This window comes from Lutjanus erythropterus, chromosome 17 (assembly GCF_056507025.1).
Source record: "Lutjanus erythropterus isolate fLutEry1 chromosome 17, fLutEry1.hap2, whole genome shotgun sequence".
Lineage (NCBI taxonomy): Eukaryota > Metazoa > Chordata > Actinopteri > Lutjaniformes > Lutjanidae > Lutjanus > Lutjanus erythropterus.
In genome coordinates, this window is record NC_139333.1 from 28,137,284 (window position 1) to 28,154,286 (window position 17,003).

Consider the following 17,003-nt stretch of genomic DNA (forward strand, 5'->3'; position numbering starts at 1 on the left):
TAGAAGAAGTGTGAGTTAAATTGATTTAACCTGCTGCAGTTATCTAATGTGAGCCTGTTTACCATCTTTTTTTTTTTGCTTTGTGACTATTTTAAGGCACTCAAACCCTCTTCTATCACTGTACCTTGGCTGGCATTTTGTTTTGGCAGACAGAGAGCTGTTACTCTGCTTGAAGATAAAGGATTAAAGTAATATTGTTTATTTTAATTTTCTCTGGAATCAATTAACACGTCAAACCGCCTCAGTTTGTGTTTATGTAAGTTACAGGAAATGAAGGAACAGACCGTCAGGTGAAGGAAAAGTTTCCTCAACAGATTTCGCTCCACTGTTTGGGATCCGGCTAGAAACGTTAATAGATAAGGCCGGTGTTATGATGTATTTTTTAGATTTTCAACAGCTCCCCAGTAGTGCTGCAACATTAAATGAAATTTGACCAAAATCGCAATATGGCTCTCTGCAATGTATTGCAATTGCATACTGCAAATTTATTTTTCTCCACTAACTTTTTGCCTGTATGTCATCCATTTTGGCCAGCAGATAGCCTACATTCAGTGACGTCTTGTTATTTTGCCTGTTGTGGAGTCAAAGATTGTGTCATAGACTTTCACAATAAAATCAAATCGTGGTGGCTGATTAGACTTGATATAATTATCAGATTTAAAAGTCAAAAATCCTACAGATATCTACAGGAAAAAAAAAAAATATTGTATTGTATGTGTTCTCACCTGCAGCCCACCTGTAGTTAGTTCATTTTTAACCCTGTCCATACCTGTGAGTTTATATAGATGTTTTACAACTTTTGCAGGTTACCCAGCCCACTGCGGGACTCTAAGTCAGGTGACGTAGTGTAAAGAACACTAAAATCCTCATATGGAGGAGGATGGACTGGTCAAATACACGGAAACTTTCACCCAGGATGCAACTCTTTGTGTCCCGTAACTCAAACCATGATCTTTTTTCTAAACCTAACCAAGTAGTTTTGGCACCTAAAACTAACCAAACTGCGTCTATTTCATGACCTTAACCACGTGTCAGTGACGGACCGTGTATTCAGCGGTTGAATGTCGTCTCCTTCAGTTGTCTCCTTGTGTTCTTGGTTAGCTTTTAGATTCATTCTTTTTTTGACAAGCTTGTTTTTTTCCCTGGATTCCTCAGCTGCATTTTGTTAGTTTGCTTTCCCATTCACTAAAGTCATCTTTTTGTTCTTTCACTCCTGTCTGTCTGTGTTTTTGGGGTCATCCTTTAATTTAACCGTGACAATCCTTTAATGTTGGTTTTGTTTCAGACAAACATCAAGAGCTATAATCTTACACAATGATGCATATGCATGCAAGACAAGCACTGGAATATCCTGTGTGTATCTTGCATCATTAGAGGATACAAAAGGTAACACCTCCTCTTTTCGTTCATTCACAGGTATGAAGAATAGGGAGCTGTTGGAGGCGTCCCACGGGCATGTTTGTCCTCTGGCCACTCAGCCTGTGTGTCTCTGCTCTGCACACTGCAGACGCTCTGGGAGGGAGAAGAAAGACCGTCTAAAAATAAACTGACACCCACCACCAGCAGAAAAAAACAAAAACCAAACCAACAAATAAAAGAAGAGGACAAAGAAGAACTCTCTTTCACCCTGTCTGACTCTCTCTCTCTCTCTCTCTCTGCTCCATTTCTGCATTTCTGTCCTCATTACGGCCTGTGAGGAGGTCATGTCCCAGTCTGGAAAAGTCCTTCATTTGTATGTAGAAGTGAGGTCTGCCCCAGATCAGAAGGGAGGGAAAGGAGAAAGTGAAGAAGGGATTTCTCAGGGGCGTTCAGTTCAGGACAGTCCTGCGGAGCTCCTGTCTCAGCTAGCGAACCAAACGACTTGCCCGACTGTCAGTAAGGCCTCCGCGGCTCATCGTCTGGCTCAGGACTGCACACACAGCCCGTCTCCATCAAGAAACACCGTTAGCTTTCAGCTCCAGCAAGCCAGAAGCTCCCCTACAGTCACCAAGCGTTGGAGTTCACCCTGTGATGAAGTGTCCGCTATCCACTCTTCACCAATGACCTCTTCCGGAAAGGTCTCGCTGCCTCACACGCCTCCCAACTGCCGGAGGTTTAATGAGGAAGAGGTCAGCAATGGTAAGCGGTCCGTGGTCACCTTCAGTTACATTGAGAAGTCCAATGTGAAGACCTTGGACAGTCCACGCAACTCACTGGAAAGATCGACTCACTTTCGTAAAAGACCCAATGATCCAGTTTGGTTCGGGAGTCCCAGTTCATCGTGCAGCTCCAGTCCGAAGGTGACTTTCCGATCTCCGGGAAGTCACCAGCAGATGTTCTCCCCTGGCCTTCGCCAACCACCTTTGGACCCCATCGGCAGGGCAGCTACCCAGCGGGCTGTGGAGGAGTTTGGCTCGCCTTTACTGAGGATTAAACTCGCCCATGCACTTGAGCACACCTCATCCTCGCGCTACAACCAACAGCCTCGCTGTCAGTCCTGGGCTGGGTCTCCTGTTCAGCGTCAGAGCATCAGCGCAAACCCCAAAGACTACATCACAGACAGGAGCCAGGCTGTTTGTGGGCTGCCTCAGAGCCCTGCGTCCGACCAGCTATCCTCCCAGTCCAGACAGTCGAAGACCTGCATTGAATCCCAGAGCCCTCGTCACTGGTCGGGAGAGGACAGAGCTGTGGCAGGCAGTCCGGCCACCAAAAGACATGTTCACAGGACCTATAACAGGAGCACTTCACCACAGGGAGCAATCCTACCACTTGGCAATAATGTAATTGAGGGCTTGAACCAGTTAAGTGACAGTAAATCCTCCTCTCCAGCTCATAGCCCTGAGGTTGCCCGCAGGCTTGCAGAGGAGGCAACCAAAGTATCTACTATTTTCACAGAGGCAAGACGGTCCTCATTGCACAATGCTTTAGGTGAGCCTGCAAGCAGCTCAAACTCAGAATTTCACAGTTCACCCTCAAATGCACAAACGCTCAAGATGAACATCCCTTTAAATGACCAACACACGCCAGCAACTGACAACACAGACAGTCACCAGCCTGAAAACTCGATCTTGCAGTCACAGTCACTTGAAACGAACTCCCATAATAACTATGAAGCACACCAGGAGGAGTGCGTTCAGAAATCCCAGCATCAGAGCTCCATTTTATCAGCAGCTCAAACTTCCCCCGCCATCCCTTCACGCGTCCTCCGTCCCTCTCATCCGCCCACCGAGCTCAGCTCTCCCATGAGGGACCCCCGGCTATTCCAAGCAGAGCTCCGAGCGCCAGATACCCCCACCCTTCATCGGCATCAGCTTCCGCAGTACACTAGAGACTCCTGGTCCCCGAGTTTAGACAAGAGAGGAGACCTGAGCTGCTTTGAGAGAGGGGACTGCACAGAGCTTGCTCGCAGGCTCTTCATCAATCAGAGTGTTGAGGAGGCACCGGTCAGCTGGACGTCCAGGCAGCAGTGGGGGAATCAGGTGGAGAACAGCCCGAGGCCAAGTTCCGAGCCTGGGGTTGGGTCCGTCAATGGCCAAACTCCTGATCGTCAATCCAGTCGCCGTCACAGGCCGCTCAGTCCCACCGCCCAGCAGAAACGGGCGGAGCAAAGGAGGAGGGAGATCCTGCTTCTGGGGCCGGTGGTGCTGGACTCTGCAGAGGAGGATGAGGGTTGTGATGAGGAAGGACAGGGTGATGAGATCGAGGGATTTAGGGCGGAGCAGCAGCCACACCTGCAAAGGGTAGAGGAGCCTGCAGAGGCGGAGCAGAATGGAGTGATGGGAGGGTCGTCCTCGCGGAGCTCCAGTGGGGTGACGGGCAGCTTGGGGGACAGGGACTGTGTGTCCCCTGAGTCCAGTCAGTCCAGTCACCAAAGCAATGAGACTGGGGCCGCCACCTCAGGAATACAGGTGGGTGCTGGGTAAACTTTGAAACCCACAAAGCAACAAATTATGCTTGATACTGTACACACATTTTATGCTTATAACTGCACATTTTTTATGTAACTGAAAGATGTCAGAGTGATAATAATAGTTATACACTTTGGGAAATATGCTTATTCGCTTTCTTGGTGAGAATTAGATGACAAAATTACAGGAAATGACATGATTACTTGAGAAAATACAGTTTGAGCCAGGTGGCAGTTAGCTTAGCATAAAGACTGGAAGTAGGAGGAAAATCCTAGCTTAGCTCTCTCCAAACTGAAAAATGTTGTCAGTAAAGCTTTCTAAATCACTCCAATGTAACACAGTATATTCTTGTTTGTTCAATCTCTACACTAACTAGCACTTGGGGTTCTTCTGCATTTCTAATGTTAGTAGTTGGTCTTTGTAGCTAAAGTTATCTGTTGGTGTGCATAGCTAACATTTGAGGTTGGTCTGTATAGCTAACGTAGGCAGTTGGTCTTACTTGTAAATATTCTTTAAATGAGATGTTGAGTTCTTGGATGATGGCAGTATTTTCACAGCTGAAGGTAGAACGGATTCTGTACTGTGATGTTCCTCTTTTCTGATTTGAAGACAAAATAATGTTGAAATTTTCATCCAGTGAAACATTTTTCTCACTAGAGGCCATGATAATGAACAGACTGTAAGATCAGCTGTTTATCATTCTTTATTTTAAAACTGTAACTGTAACTGTAAGTAAGAGCCCTCATTTTTACTAAGTGTGTCTGCAATCTGATCACATCTTTTTTATGTACTTTTTTGTATCCTTTTACATGTAATCCATTACTCCCCAAGCCACAGTCTACATGCAGCGAGTCAGACTAGCTCCATTCTTAATGCACAGACGAGAGAGATTTCGATCTCATCTCAGTGCAAGAAAGTGAACAAGTGTTGTTCCCAAAATGTCTGACTGCTCCTTTAATGCTGCAGTGCAGAGCTGGCCTCCAGTTTGTGTCTGTGTGTGTTGTGTCTTTCAGACGGACAGTGGCTGTGCGGTGCCCGTGCCCTCGCTCCACTGTCAGAGGATCGCTCGCGCCAAGTGGGAGTTTTTATTTGGGACCCCTGCTGAGGAGGCTGCTAGCAGGGGGGAGAAAAGTGAGAGCATATCCTCCTCAGTTTCTTCTAGTTACTGCACTTTCATCTTGTACCAGACTGGAGGTTTTATTCCTTTTCCTTTGCTCTTCACAACAGAATATTGCAGTGGGATTCAACGTTCATGTTTTTTGTCACTTGACTGGTGCAAGTGGGTCAGGAATGTACTTACCCAAAGTCAATGTTTACTTTCCCCTGTACAATTTGTTTATTAGCATTATTAAATAACAGCAAAGACTAAAGCTGCTACAAGGATTTTTAACTGATTGTGATACAGTCTTCTATATGAACTACATAATAATATAAACGGGAGTCAAAGGCAAGAGACAAATTATTTTTTGGTCCCATTTGAATAGTACCATGAATTACATGTATAATGTTTGTCAATTTAAATGATTTAAAAAATATTTTTACAAGACGAGAAAGTTGCATTTTGTTGTAAAACTGCTGGAAATACAGATGTGTAATTATAAACACTATACACCCAGAAGCTGCATAAGTGACATCATGATTTTCTCCCTCCAAAAGCTAACGTTAGCCGCTGCTGCTGTTTTCGTACTGGGATATAATCACACAGCACAGCAGCTAATAGAAAAAAAAACAGTAGTGCAAAATGACAACAGGACAAAAACAAGGGCAGAAAATTGAAAAAGAAAAAAAAAAATAGAAGGAAAAAGAAAGAAAAGAAACCCTCACTCCTTCCCGCCACCCCAGGATCAAATACTGCAAACCAGGTTTGATGGCTGGATCTGTTTGTTTGATTTTTCAGCCGTCGACACCCACAGATCAATCTTTGACTCTTTGAATGCAATTACACGAGAAGTGGACAACTTCAAGTGATTTACATCAAGAAATGTGAGAATCCATTTGCTCACTGAAAGCTTATCAGGGTGTTTCCACCTTGTAGGAATGCCAGCCAGGATAAGTCTTTTCTGGTACCCAGGAGTCGGCAGCTGAGATAAATCGTTCACGTTTAAAAATGATGGAGGCTGATGTTTAACTCTCTCTGTCTGCAGACTCTCTGGAAACCTCCACAGCTCCTCCCAGTGGAAACTCCAGTGAGTCTCCCACCCCGACTCCCCCGTGCACCCTGCCTCTGCTTTCAGCCAATCACGAGGTGCAGCACGTGGAGGTAGAACTGGTGACTCCTCCCCCTGCCGTCATCGGGACCTCGCCCAAAACCGGCATCATTCGCCGCACCTTGAAGTACTCCGAAACCGACCTGGACGCCGTCCCGCTGCGCTGCTACAGAGAGACGGACATAGACGAGGTGCTGCTGGCTGAGCAGGATGACGCCGACTCTGCGTTTGGGAGCAACCGCAGCGTTCAGGGCAACTCGGGGACGGGCAGCAGCCCGCTGGGGGGGCTGGCGTATGGGAGGACAGGAGGGCAGGTGGTGGTGGAGGAGGGAAGGGAGGATGAGGAAGATGAAGATGAGGAGGAGGAGGATGAAGATGAGGAGGAAGAGATGGTGAGCTGGGCCAGCGTGAGGATGCAGGGAGACAACAGGAAGCAGCAGTACGCAGCTGAGGAGGAGCCGGAGGTGTTTGGTCACCTTCTGAAGAGGTGAACAGAAGAAACACACACACACACACACACACACACACACACACACAGTCTGACCCAAGCCTGCAAATACACACACAAGTTCACAAACACTGTGGTGAAGTGGGATTTTCCCCTGACCCATATTTTGATCTGAATTTGGATCTCACTTGTAACCTAATTTTCAGTAAACAGGTTTGGAGGTACGTTTGTACAAATCCCCCAGAACCCTCTAACAGTACAGTAGATCACATCCCTGGAGTAAACAGATAAAAATACAATTTTAGTATCTTTTTCTAGATGTTTCCTTGGTTGACACACATTTAGGGTGTGTGTCAGTGCCTAAACCATACTATTTAGGATGCCAGAAGAAGATTTAGTGTGTCCGAATGAGGAGGGTCTGCACTGAGAAGAAAGAACATCCTGCAACGTGGCTGCCTTTAGTGAGGAAAAACAATCGATTATCTGCGTGAAATTAAAGGCAGTTGGATTCGCCAGTGATCCTTACAACTTACCAAAGACACAGTGGTTCATAGACTTTGACATCTGACCAGGAATCAGGTTTCATGACTGTTATCTGATTTAAGTGTTGCTAACTAGCATCAATCAATACTGAAGCCACTTTTTCAAAATGATTCATGCAGTCTGTATTACCAATAATGCATCTTGGACTAACAGTTAATTTCACCTGCAAAACTCACTCAAACCACCAAAACTCTCCATTCATGTCTCAAAATAAGCTTGTTTGAGCAAAAAAAAGAAAAAAATTCTCACTCAGAATGCAGACTTAAAAAACACCAAGAACAGGCAACATTACATTAATGATGAACTTTTATCTTTGAAGTGAATTTATCACAAAAATCAGTATTTCATTATACAATAAGAATAATTTAGAATTTATTTATTGACCCTGCAAAAGTATATTTAACACTGTCATGTAATTACTAAAAATACATGACTCATACTGTTCAGTGGACCCTCAACTTAAGTCTTTTTGATACCGAGACGATTACAAACTACTACACTCAGGACATCTGGGTTTCAGATGAAGTTGCGATCAGCTGTTGACACAGATTATTTCATTTTATTGTAAATAATCTGCTAAGATTTTCTTTAAATTTCACATCATTCAGTTTTGAATGTGTTTTTATGAACAGCTTTGAAAAAGGTGCTGCAAATAAAGTATAAAGAGTTTTGCAGGAGGGTGAATGAGAAAAGAGTTCATGGATTTTGGAAAACGTTCTCGCTGAATACATTTTATGTGAAAGCGGTGAAAAAAACGATTCATGGATTGGTCCACATCAGTCTTCAGTCTTCAGTCTTTGATGTGACTTCAGTTTTGACCAGTGCATAAAAACAAATGCAGTTCAAATGCTCAAATTTCAAATGCAGTTTGCAAAACATACCAGCATGTCCTACTGCATCCAGTCACACTTTGCAATATGCGAGCATGTTTCTCTGCCTGTTTTGACCCACAATCCTCTGCGCAAAGGAACATTTGTCACATTGACTGAGTTGCAGAGAGAGAACAAACAGCTCATTAGCTTTCGAATCACACATTTTTCTTTTAAGCTGTGGACTGTGACAGATGTATGAGCAACAGAGCCAAAATTTAGTGTGTCTCATACTGCATGCAACAGTGTGTACAGGGCTGCTGTCCTATGTACTTCAAGTAAAGAAAAAGTATTCATCTTGGAATGCAGATTAAAACTTTTCATATCCACAGATGTGTTTCGTGTTTCTTAATCCTCCCTGTCTGTCCAGACCGATGGAAACGTTTTTTGACAACCACCATCCAGCCCTGAAGTCCCCCATCCTGGTCTCTGGTCCTCGATGCTCCGCAGAGGACACCTTCAGCCGCCACTTCGAGAGCATCATGGAGTCCCACCGAGCCAAAGGGACGTCGTACAACAGCCTGGACAGCGAGGAGCTGCTGACCTCCAGCACCCAAACCGTCCTGACCTTCGACCTGCCCACACTGACCCCTGCCATCCACGCTCCGGTTTGTCAGAGCGCCCGGCAGATCGTCCAGCTCAGCTTCGCCCCGCTGGCGCACGACGAGCGGCCCAGTCTCTCTGATTCGATCTTCACCGTGACGGGGGACTCTGACGCCACCCGAGCACCGTCCAGCGAGAGGCTGAGCAGCGGGTCAGACGACACGCCACCCAGAGGACGAGAGTGTGCACAGCTGGGGAGCAGCTGGTACAGCAACATCTCCTTCTCATTACCAAGGTGAGTTAGCAGAGTTTTTTCATGACAGGTGTAATAGTAACAAATCTTGTCCTCAGTGTGTGTGTCTGTGCACAAATCAAAAGACAGCTAACGTGCATGAGGAGAAAGTCTGGAGGCTGTCCTCATTCTCATCAAAAGATTATTTTGCAAAACTGAAATGATACAGAAAGACTGCACCAATCACCGGATGCTATTTAAATAACATTATACATAAAATGGTGCAAATGACAGTTGCAAAATAATGTTCAAAAAAACACATTCAAATTATATGGAAATAGCTGCAAATAACTTGTAAATAATACATAAAGTTCACAAGCTTAAAAACACTAAACTGAAAACTGTTCTTACTTGCAGCAGGAAAGTTATTAATGAATAGCTAGGTTAAATTAGTTTAACGTTTCCATGTAAATCAACTAAACATTCAAATGCATTTAACGCTCCACAGAATACTTAACATGATTAACATAAATTTGGCTTATAAGCAGTGCTTTCCAAGACACAACAGAGGAAGGAAAAGATAAGAAAACTGTAGCTGCAAGTAGCTGCATGTCTGTTATTTTTCTTTTCTTTTTTGCTGTCCTCTGGTGTCATTTTTTTCTCCTCTTCTTTTTGAGTTTTACCTGCTGAATATCAGTAGATTCTTCCTTTGTGGTTTGCACACGTCACTTCAGTCTGCTGACCTCAGATGGATTTATTAGGACACCTCCATATGCTAATTCCAAACTTCCTAGCAATTTCTTCCTCAAATTTAGGATCAAATGTGATTCAGAACAGATGCAGCTGTCTGCACACGTTTAATGAATCCCATGTAGAAAATCAAATAAAAACAAGGAAACAATGAACTGAAAGATGCTTAAAAACTTTCTAGAGCTGAGACGAACAGCACTTAACATTTATTGATTTGATCCATTGTTGATATAAAAGTACTCATTAGTGCAGCCTCAAAGTCAGAATCACTTCCACTGTAAAAAAAAAAAAAAAATGTATTAGAGAGAAAACAATAATGTTAGTTTGGGATGGGGAAAATTAATACAGAATATGTTGTGACATGATTTCTTGAGATGAGTTATCAGTTTTGGTGGAGAGATTCTTGTGTGTAAATCTGTTTGAACACTGAACTGTTCTGCTCTCTGTTAAAACTCTGATGCAGATCTTTCTGCCATTTGATGTCAGTACATCTCTGCACATAAAGCTGAAAGCTTTTAATAATTCATGATGTAGTGAAAGCAGAGTAGGGTTGAGTTCTGTTTGGTAAATTTCAAAATACCCTTTTTTTCCCTTGAAAGTCTTTCAATACATGACTTCATCTCCAGACTAATCCGCAAATGCGTATTAGACAATGACGAGCTTTTGACTTTGTGGCAACAGTTTAGGGGAAAACCCGTTCCTGTCCTCGTGCACAAAGCCAGCTCTGTAAAGAAATTCAACACCTTTGTGATGAACTGACTGAGAGTCAGACCTGGTCACCCAGTGAATGTGAGCAAATCCCTGCGGCCAGGTTCCAAACACCTGGTGGAAAGTCTGAAACCGGAGGAGCGGAGGCGGTTTCTGCAGCAGGTTAAAGCACCGAGTATCTCGCCAAATTACAGGATTGTATTATGATGATAATCTGTGGCGCTCGGATGTAAACACGATCTGTTTAGTGGGACGTGAGGCGAGGAGCTGACAGTGTTGACAGCTGATATGCAGGATGGTGACCTCTGCATCAGTGATTCACCAAGAATCTGGGTCATGTTTGTTGTTGTGTATCATTTTCTATTTTCTACTTTTATTTTTATCTTCGCTCCTTACTGAAATAAAGCAGTGCAGCATAATCTTTTGAATGTATGTGAAGTTACAGTCTACTTATGTCATTGTACTTAAGTACAAATTTGACGTCTGAGATCTGTACTAAACTTGAGTATATCCATTTAAGGGCACTTCTACTACTACACTACATTTCAGAAGGCAATACTGTACCTAATCATGTTTCCTCCACTAGAAGGGCATCTTAGAGGGCACTTTATTATGTTTTGTCCACTCGAAGGGCACTTCATCACATTGTTTTGATGCTGAGGCCACTAGAGGACACTTAAACACGCTTTGACCACTGGAAAGGCACCTAAGGAGACACCTCATCACATTTTCTTAGACATTGGGCTACTAGAGGGCACTTTATCATACTTAGTCTACTGGACGGGCAACCTAAAGGACAAGGGCACGCTAGAGAGCACTTCATCACATTTTGTCCATCGGAAGGGCACCCAAGACGACACTGTATCATGTTTTGTCCACTGTGGAGGACACTTCATGTTGTTTTGGGCACTAGGCCACTCTACATGACATTTATCATGTTTTAGTGACAGCAGTGGCAATCAGGAGGGTACTTTTTTCCAAACATGGGGACATCAGGAGGGTAACAGCCCCACTTGCCCCCCATCTGAGTCCACCAGTGATGTACAGCATGCAGTTACATAAAACAAACCCGGTCTCGTGTCAACCTGTTTCCCCTTGAAGAAACTGTTGAAAGAAAATCACGAGCAGCGAGTTTTATGAGTTAACTGAGTATTAATGCAGTTTTGATTGCCTCCTGTCTGAGGTTAATGGACTATAGTCAGCCTCCAGACGAGCGAGTGTCTCCGTCTGTGTCGTTCTCCTTGTGCAGAGCGGTGCTGCAGTGCTATTCTGGACCCCGGCAGCTGAGAGTGAAGGTCGCTACAAGGCTGCCTGTTGTCCCTCTGCTGTGTGTGTGTGTGTGTGTGTGTGTGCATAATATGTTAATCCATCTGTGCATATTCCCATACCTGCAGGTGTTTGAGTGTGTGCATGCAGGTGTATCTGTAGGTGATTTTGGGTTGTTGTACTTGAAAGTGCATGTTTTTGTGTCTATCTGTCTGTCTGTGTGTGTGTGTGTGTGTGTGTGTGTGTGTGTGTGTGTGTGTGTGTAGGCATGTTAGACAGAAGCAGATGGCCGCTGCAGCATTCAGAGGCTCACCTTGACTGTCAGAGTCCCAAAGACTTTTTAACATTCCCACCTGCAATACAGGAGACTTTATTTTATACCCAGAATCCTTTGTCTTTATCTTGTGCACCGTTTATTCCTTCATAGCAAAACAGCATCTTCTTTAATCCATTTTGCACCAAGACAGACATGTTATGGATTCAGACTGTGGCAGAAATGCGGTGCATCATCAGTCTACCTGTCTGGATAAATGTTTGCTCCAGTGTTTATATGTGTGACTGCGAGGTAGAGCAGCTTAGTGACTGTCATCCTAACTAACTGTGACAGCACTGCAGAGGTAGACTGACTGCACAGGGTCACCTTGGCGCTTTGACCACTAGGTGGCAGGAGAGGACAACAATCATCAAGGCTGTTGCAATGAGTGAGTCTAATGCAGGTGGTCATTTTATTGGTATTTAAAGCCATGCAGAATGCACAGATATAGTTGCAAAAACACCCACTCACACGCAGATTTCTGCTCCAACAGAGCGACATCCCTATTATTATATTAATGTAGCATTTAGTAATCGAACATAATCAGTTTCATGAATTATATGTGCATGTAAATACATTGCAATGCATCAAAAATTGTAGGTGAGACAAAAATGAACTAAAAATATTTTGCCAGTGTCAAATCTATATCTTAAATCTAATGTTTACAAGGATTTATTTTCAGAATATGGAGGAAATGGAATGTAATATTCATAAGTATGTTTTTATTAGTGTATAATCACTTGAAAATAAGAATTGTTGTGTTTTCGTTACCTTAGACTGAGCTGTTTATATCTACAGATCCTCTTCCCTGGTTGCCATGTTGCACCACCAGGTTTCTACAGTAACTCAGAACAGACAAACCAAACACTGGCTTCAGATACGGCCTCTCATGTTTTGCAGGAATCAGCTGCCTCGGTTGGTTCTCCACACTTGAAAGGGGAGGGTGAGACAATTTGTAGATGCCACTAAATTCTACAGATGGGTCCTTTAGAGATTGGAGGGACTTTTTCCTTTCATTTAAAGTGTATAAGTCGTCTAACTAAAAAAATGCAAAAGATGTATAACTTGTGGAGATAGAAACACTGCAGTAGTAGCAGAAGGTTCTACGGGTTCTTCCAAAACGTCTGTAACGGTTATTTAGTTGCTGGCGCTCGCCTTCATCGGTCACACATGGGATTGATTCTAGGTATGAACTTGGTAGAGTTGGCAAAAGTACACACATTTTTTACTCAAGAAGAAGTACAGGTACTTTAAAAAAAAGTGAAAAAATACAGGCTCAGAAGTGAACTCAGAATATTAAAGTAAAAAGTCGCCCTCTGAAAGACATTTCTACTGACTGTTTATGTACCAAGCTAACTGAACCAGAGCTGCAATGATTAAACGATCATCAACTATTTTGATAATCAACTAATCCAGTATTTTTTGAGAAAAGAGTCAGAATTCTCTGATTTTAGCTTCTTAAATGTTAATTTTTTTGGGAGGTGCTTTAATCCTTTATGACAGTGAACTGAATATCTTGGGGTCGTGGACAAAACAAGACATTTGAGAACATCATCCTGCACTTTAGGAAACACTGATTGACATTTTTCACCATTAATCGCTTCAAGGGAGTAATTGACTGATTAATCAACTATGAAAATAATCGCTAGTTGCAGCTCTAAACTGAATCTCGAGTCTCCCTCTCTGTCTGTTTCGTCTTCTTACATTTTCACATCTTGTTCACCTTTTATCTGTTCATGTATGATCTGCACTGATAGATACACCAAGGAATCTCCTTTTCTAGATGTTGTTGTTCCATCCATTTAGGTTGAAATCAGCCTTGTTGTTGGGAAGATGATGCAAAAAACCCCAAAACAAAACAGAAAAAAACAATCAAAAATTCCCCTCAAATGCATTAAAAGTAACAAGCCTGTTTTGAAAATGTAAAGAATAGGAAGTCCAGATATTTGTCTTAAAAAGCTGTCAGAAAAATAATACTCTACTAATAACTCTACTTAAAGTACAGTACTGAAGTATTTACAGATTTCTGTGTGTGTGTGTGTGTGTGTGTGTGTGTGTGTGTGTGTGTGTGTGCGCACAGAGAACAACTCCTTCTCAAGTTTCAGCAGAAATACACTCTGAAAGGTTCAAAACAGCAGCAGCTTCATTTTGCCTATCATTATTTAGTGTCTTTAAACGTGACCTCTCATATTTTTCCCTGGACTTCCTCTTTATACGAAGAACCAAATCTGGTCTCGTCCAGGTGAATGTTTGGTCAGCACTGATCTTATCGCAGTTTTATAACCGGGCCGACTCTGGCAGCAGTCGAGCTCTGGAATCCAGGAGGGAGACGACGAGACAAATATTTCTGAGGGCTTGTCCATACTTTTGATAAAAGTTGGAATTTCCCTCCCCTTCACCCTCCCTCCTCCTCCGTCCCTCACATCACCCTTTTCAGATGGTCTGCACCATTAGACAGTGGCTCATTGTGCAGGGCTGCCCAGCGGACTGGGGGGGGGGGGCTTCAGTTATGCGGGGATACCGTTGAAGCAGAGGCTGACACCAGGAATTCTCTCAGGACCTCTCGGCATTGTGCCGCCTCTTGATGAGACAATGCTAACAGGTGGCGCAGGAGCCCTAAACCAGAGCGCCGGTTTAATCTTTTGATTATGAACACTCCCTGATGAAACATACACTGTAAAAAAGCAAAAAACAACTGGGCTGCCTTAAAATTTAAATTCAGTTGACTGAATTTGAAAAGATAAGTTGAGGTAATTTTGCACCTGAGAAAGAATGTTCAATAAACTGAAGATAAGTTGAACTCAGTCAGTCACTCACAAACATTACAAACAAATTTGATTTAGTTTTGCATAAAAATTGTACCTTGAGGTCATTTTGGATTGATTCAAAACAAACTCTTCTTGTCACATAAACTTAATGCTATAAGCTTAAAATATCAACCTGGACCGACAATTCTTTGGTCACACTGATGAATATTAAAAATACATTTGTTTTCCTTTTACATTAAAAAATGTCTTGGCTTCCTTAAATACGGAATTTAGGATGAATGAATTTGAAAAGATAAGCTGAGGTAATTTTGCAAAGATATGAAAGAAATAAACTTTTCTAGTCACAAACTTGATATGAATCCAGTTTTACTTGAGAAAACACGTTCAACAAGCTTAAGATACTAAGTTCAACCAACAACTCAGTGGAACCAACTGCTGAGTCACGCTGCAAAACACTACAAACAAATCTGAATTCCTGTCACATAAAAAAGTTTCCAGCTTGTGTTAAAATTCTATGTTGAATACTCGTTGAATACCGCTTTTCTCGTCAAATAAACTTGCATTTAATTCAGTGCATAGCAAAACATGTTCAGTAAGTTTTACACTCATTCTAAATTTGATGCTGCAACTTTCAAAACAGTTGAGACAAGGGCAGCAAAAGACTGTTTTCATTATAAACAAAAAGTTCAAAACCCATGGCATCATGGGTAACTGTCACGTCTGTGAGACAGACAGCGTCCCTGCTTATTCAGCGAGACAATATCAAGACACATTGTCCACGTGTTCTTACAGTGTTGCTTCGTAATAAAAGAGTTCAGGTACTAGACTGACCTGCCTGCAGTCCAGTCCAAACTTTTTTGGAACATTTTGCAGGCATGAAACATATTGTGTTTAATTGAAAATAGGTCAAAAAGTATTTGCAGATCATTTCATTATGTTTTTATTTTTGTTTTTCACAGTGTCCCAACTTTTTGGGAATTTGATCCAACTTTTATATTTTAGATTAGTCAATTCCACTGAATCCCTGTGTGATTTTTTTACAGTGTAAACTGTCCACAGAGGCCTCAGGCGTTGACAAAAAGCCATCTTTTCTTTCCTCTGGGCAGTTACGGTTGTATTAGAAACAGTTTAGAGGCACACACCCAACAGATATCGCTGCGTGTTTAAACCTGACACCTCATATCTTTGTTTTCTCTGTAGGTGTGCTAAACGCTCGCACCACAAACAAGGTAGACGAGAATTTGTACAGCGCCCACAGGAGGCATAAACTGAGCATGTGTAACTGGAGATGCAAAGTGAGGGAGAGAAGGGGGAATGAATGGAGGGTAGAAAAGGGAAGGGAGGAGGATTTTTAGGCAGCAGACAAGCCAAGTTTCATGCCATGCTTCGAATCCAAGGTCAGCAGGGGACAGTGAGAGTTTACACAGTGGAACAGGGAGGGAGAACCAGGGGGAGGAGTGAAAAGAGGGAACAGAAACAACAGCAAACAGACTCAGAGGAGAAAAGATAGAGAAGGAGAGGCATTGCAGGACAAACAGCTCTTTTTACTTTGGGGGAAGGAATCTCGCTGTGAAGATCAAGTGACAGCAAACACAGAGGGAGAGTGAGAAAGAGGAAGAAAAAGGGGGACCCATGAAGTCTCAGACAGAGTCAAAACCAGCAGTGCAGAGGAATGTCAAAATCTGCGGGCCTCTTGAGAGCGACGACAGGTGTTCCTCTGCGTTAGGACCGGACGGTGATGCGTTCAGGTTACGAGGCCAGGAGGAGAGGAGGGGTCAGTCGGGCGAGCGGTCTGAGGCGAGGTGGCAGTCAGAGGACACAGGCTGTCTTCTGCTGTCATGGCTCATCAGCAGTCGGAGAGGAGAGGTATTTGTCGACTAGGCGGTCTTGCCACAGGTACGTCTCCACCCAGGAACCTGTCCCACCTGTCTGCCATGTTAATCAGAGGATTTACATATATATATAGTTTGGCCTGACGGAAAATACAAACGGTCTTTTTAGGTGTCAGACTGAGTCTATCTGCACTTTAGTGTTTGGGAACTGAGGACATTAGTAGTTGAAGTTTTGAAAGTGAAATTCTTTATCATTCTTGCTTCAGGTGCTCAACAGTCCGGGGTCTCTGTTGTCATATTTTTCCTTTCATAATGCTCCATGTATTTTCAGTTGGAGACAGGTCAGGACTGCAGGCAGGTCAGTCCAGTACCTGAACTCTTTCACAGCGAAGCCACGCTGTTGGAACATGTGCACAATGTGTCTTGGCATTGTCTTGCTGAAATAAGCAGGGACGTCTTCTGGATGGCTGCAGGCGTTGCTCCAAAACCTGCATGTACCTTTCAGCATTAATGGGGCCTTACCCACAGTTACCCATGATAGAAAAAACTCCCTGCCTTTTTTCGCATTTCTTTACACCAATCACAATCGTCTTGGGCGGCGCTAAGCCCAGGATGTAGTGATGTTGCTTCTGCAAAA

At 43.3% G+C, this 17,003-nt stretch overlaps 1 protein-coding gene across 1 annotated transcript in view; it reads left to right on the forward strand.

Moving 5' to 3' along the window:
* Positions 1–17,003, forward strand: part of LOC146312393 (uncharacterized) — a 78,671-nt gene that overhangs the window by 9,597 nt on the left and 52,071 nt on the right. Inside the window, exons 2-5 of the mRNA XM_084741222.1 lie at positions 1,417–3,887; positions 4,901–5,018; positions 6,032–6,581; positions 8,325–8,792. Of these exons, the coding sequence (XP_084597348.1) occupies positions 1,704–3,887; positions 4,901–5,018; positions 6,032–6,581; positions 8,325–8,792 (3,320 nt within the window). The 5' untranslated portion in view covers positions 1,417–1,703. The remainder of the gene's footprint in view (positions 1–1,416; positions 3,888–4,900; positions 5,019–6,031; positions 6,582–8,324; positions 8,793–17,003) is intronic.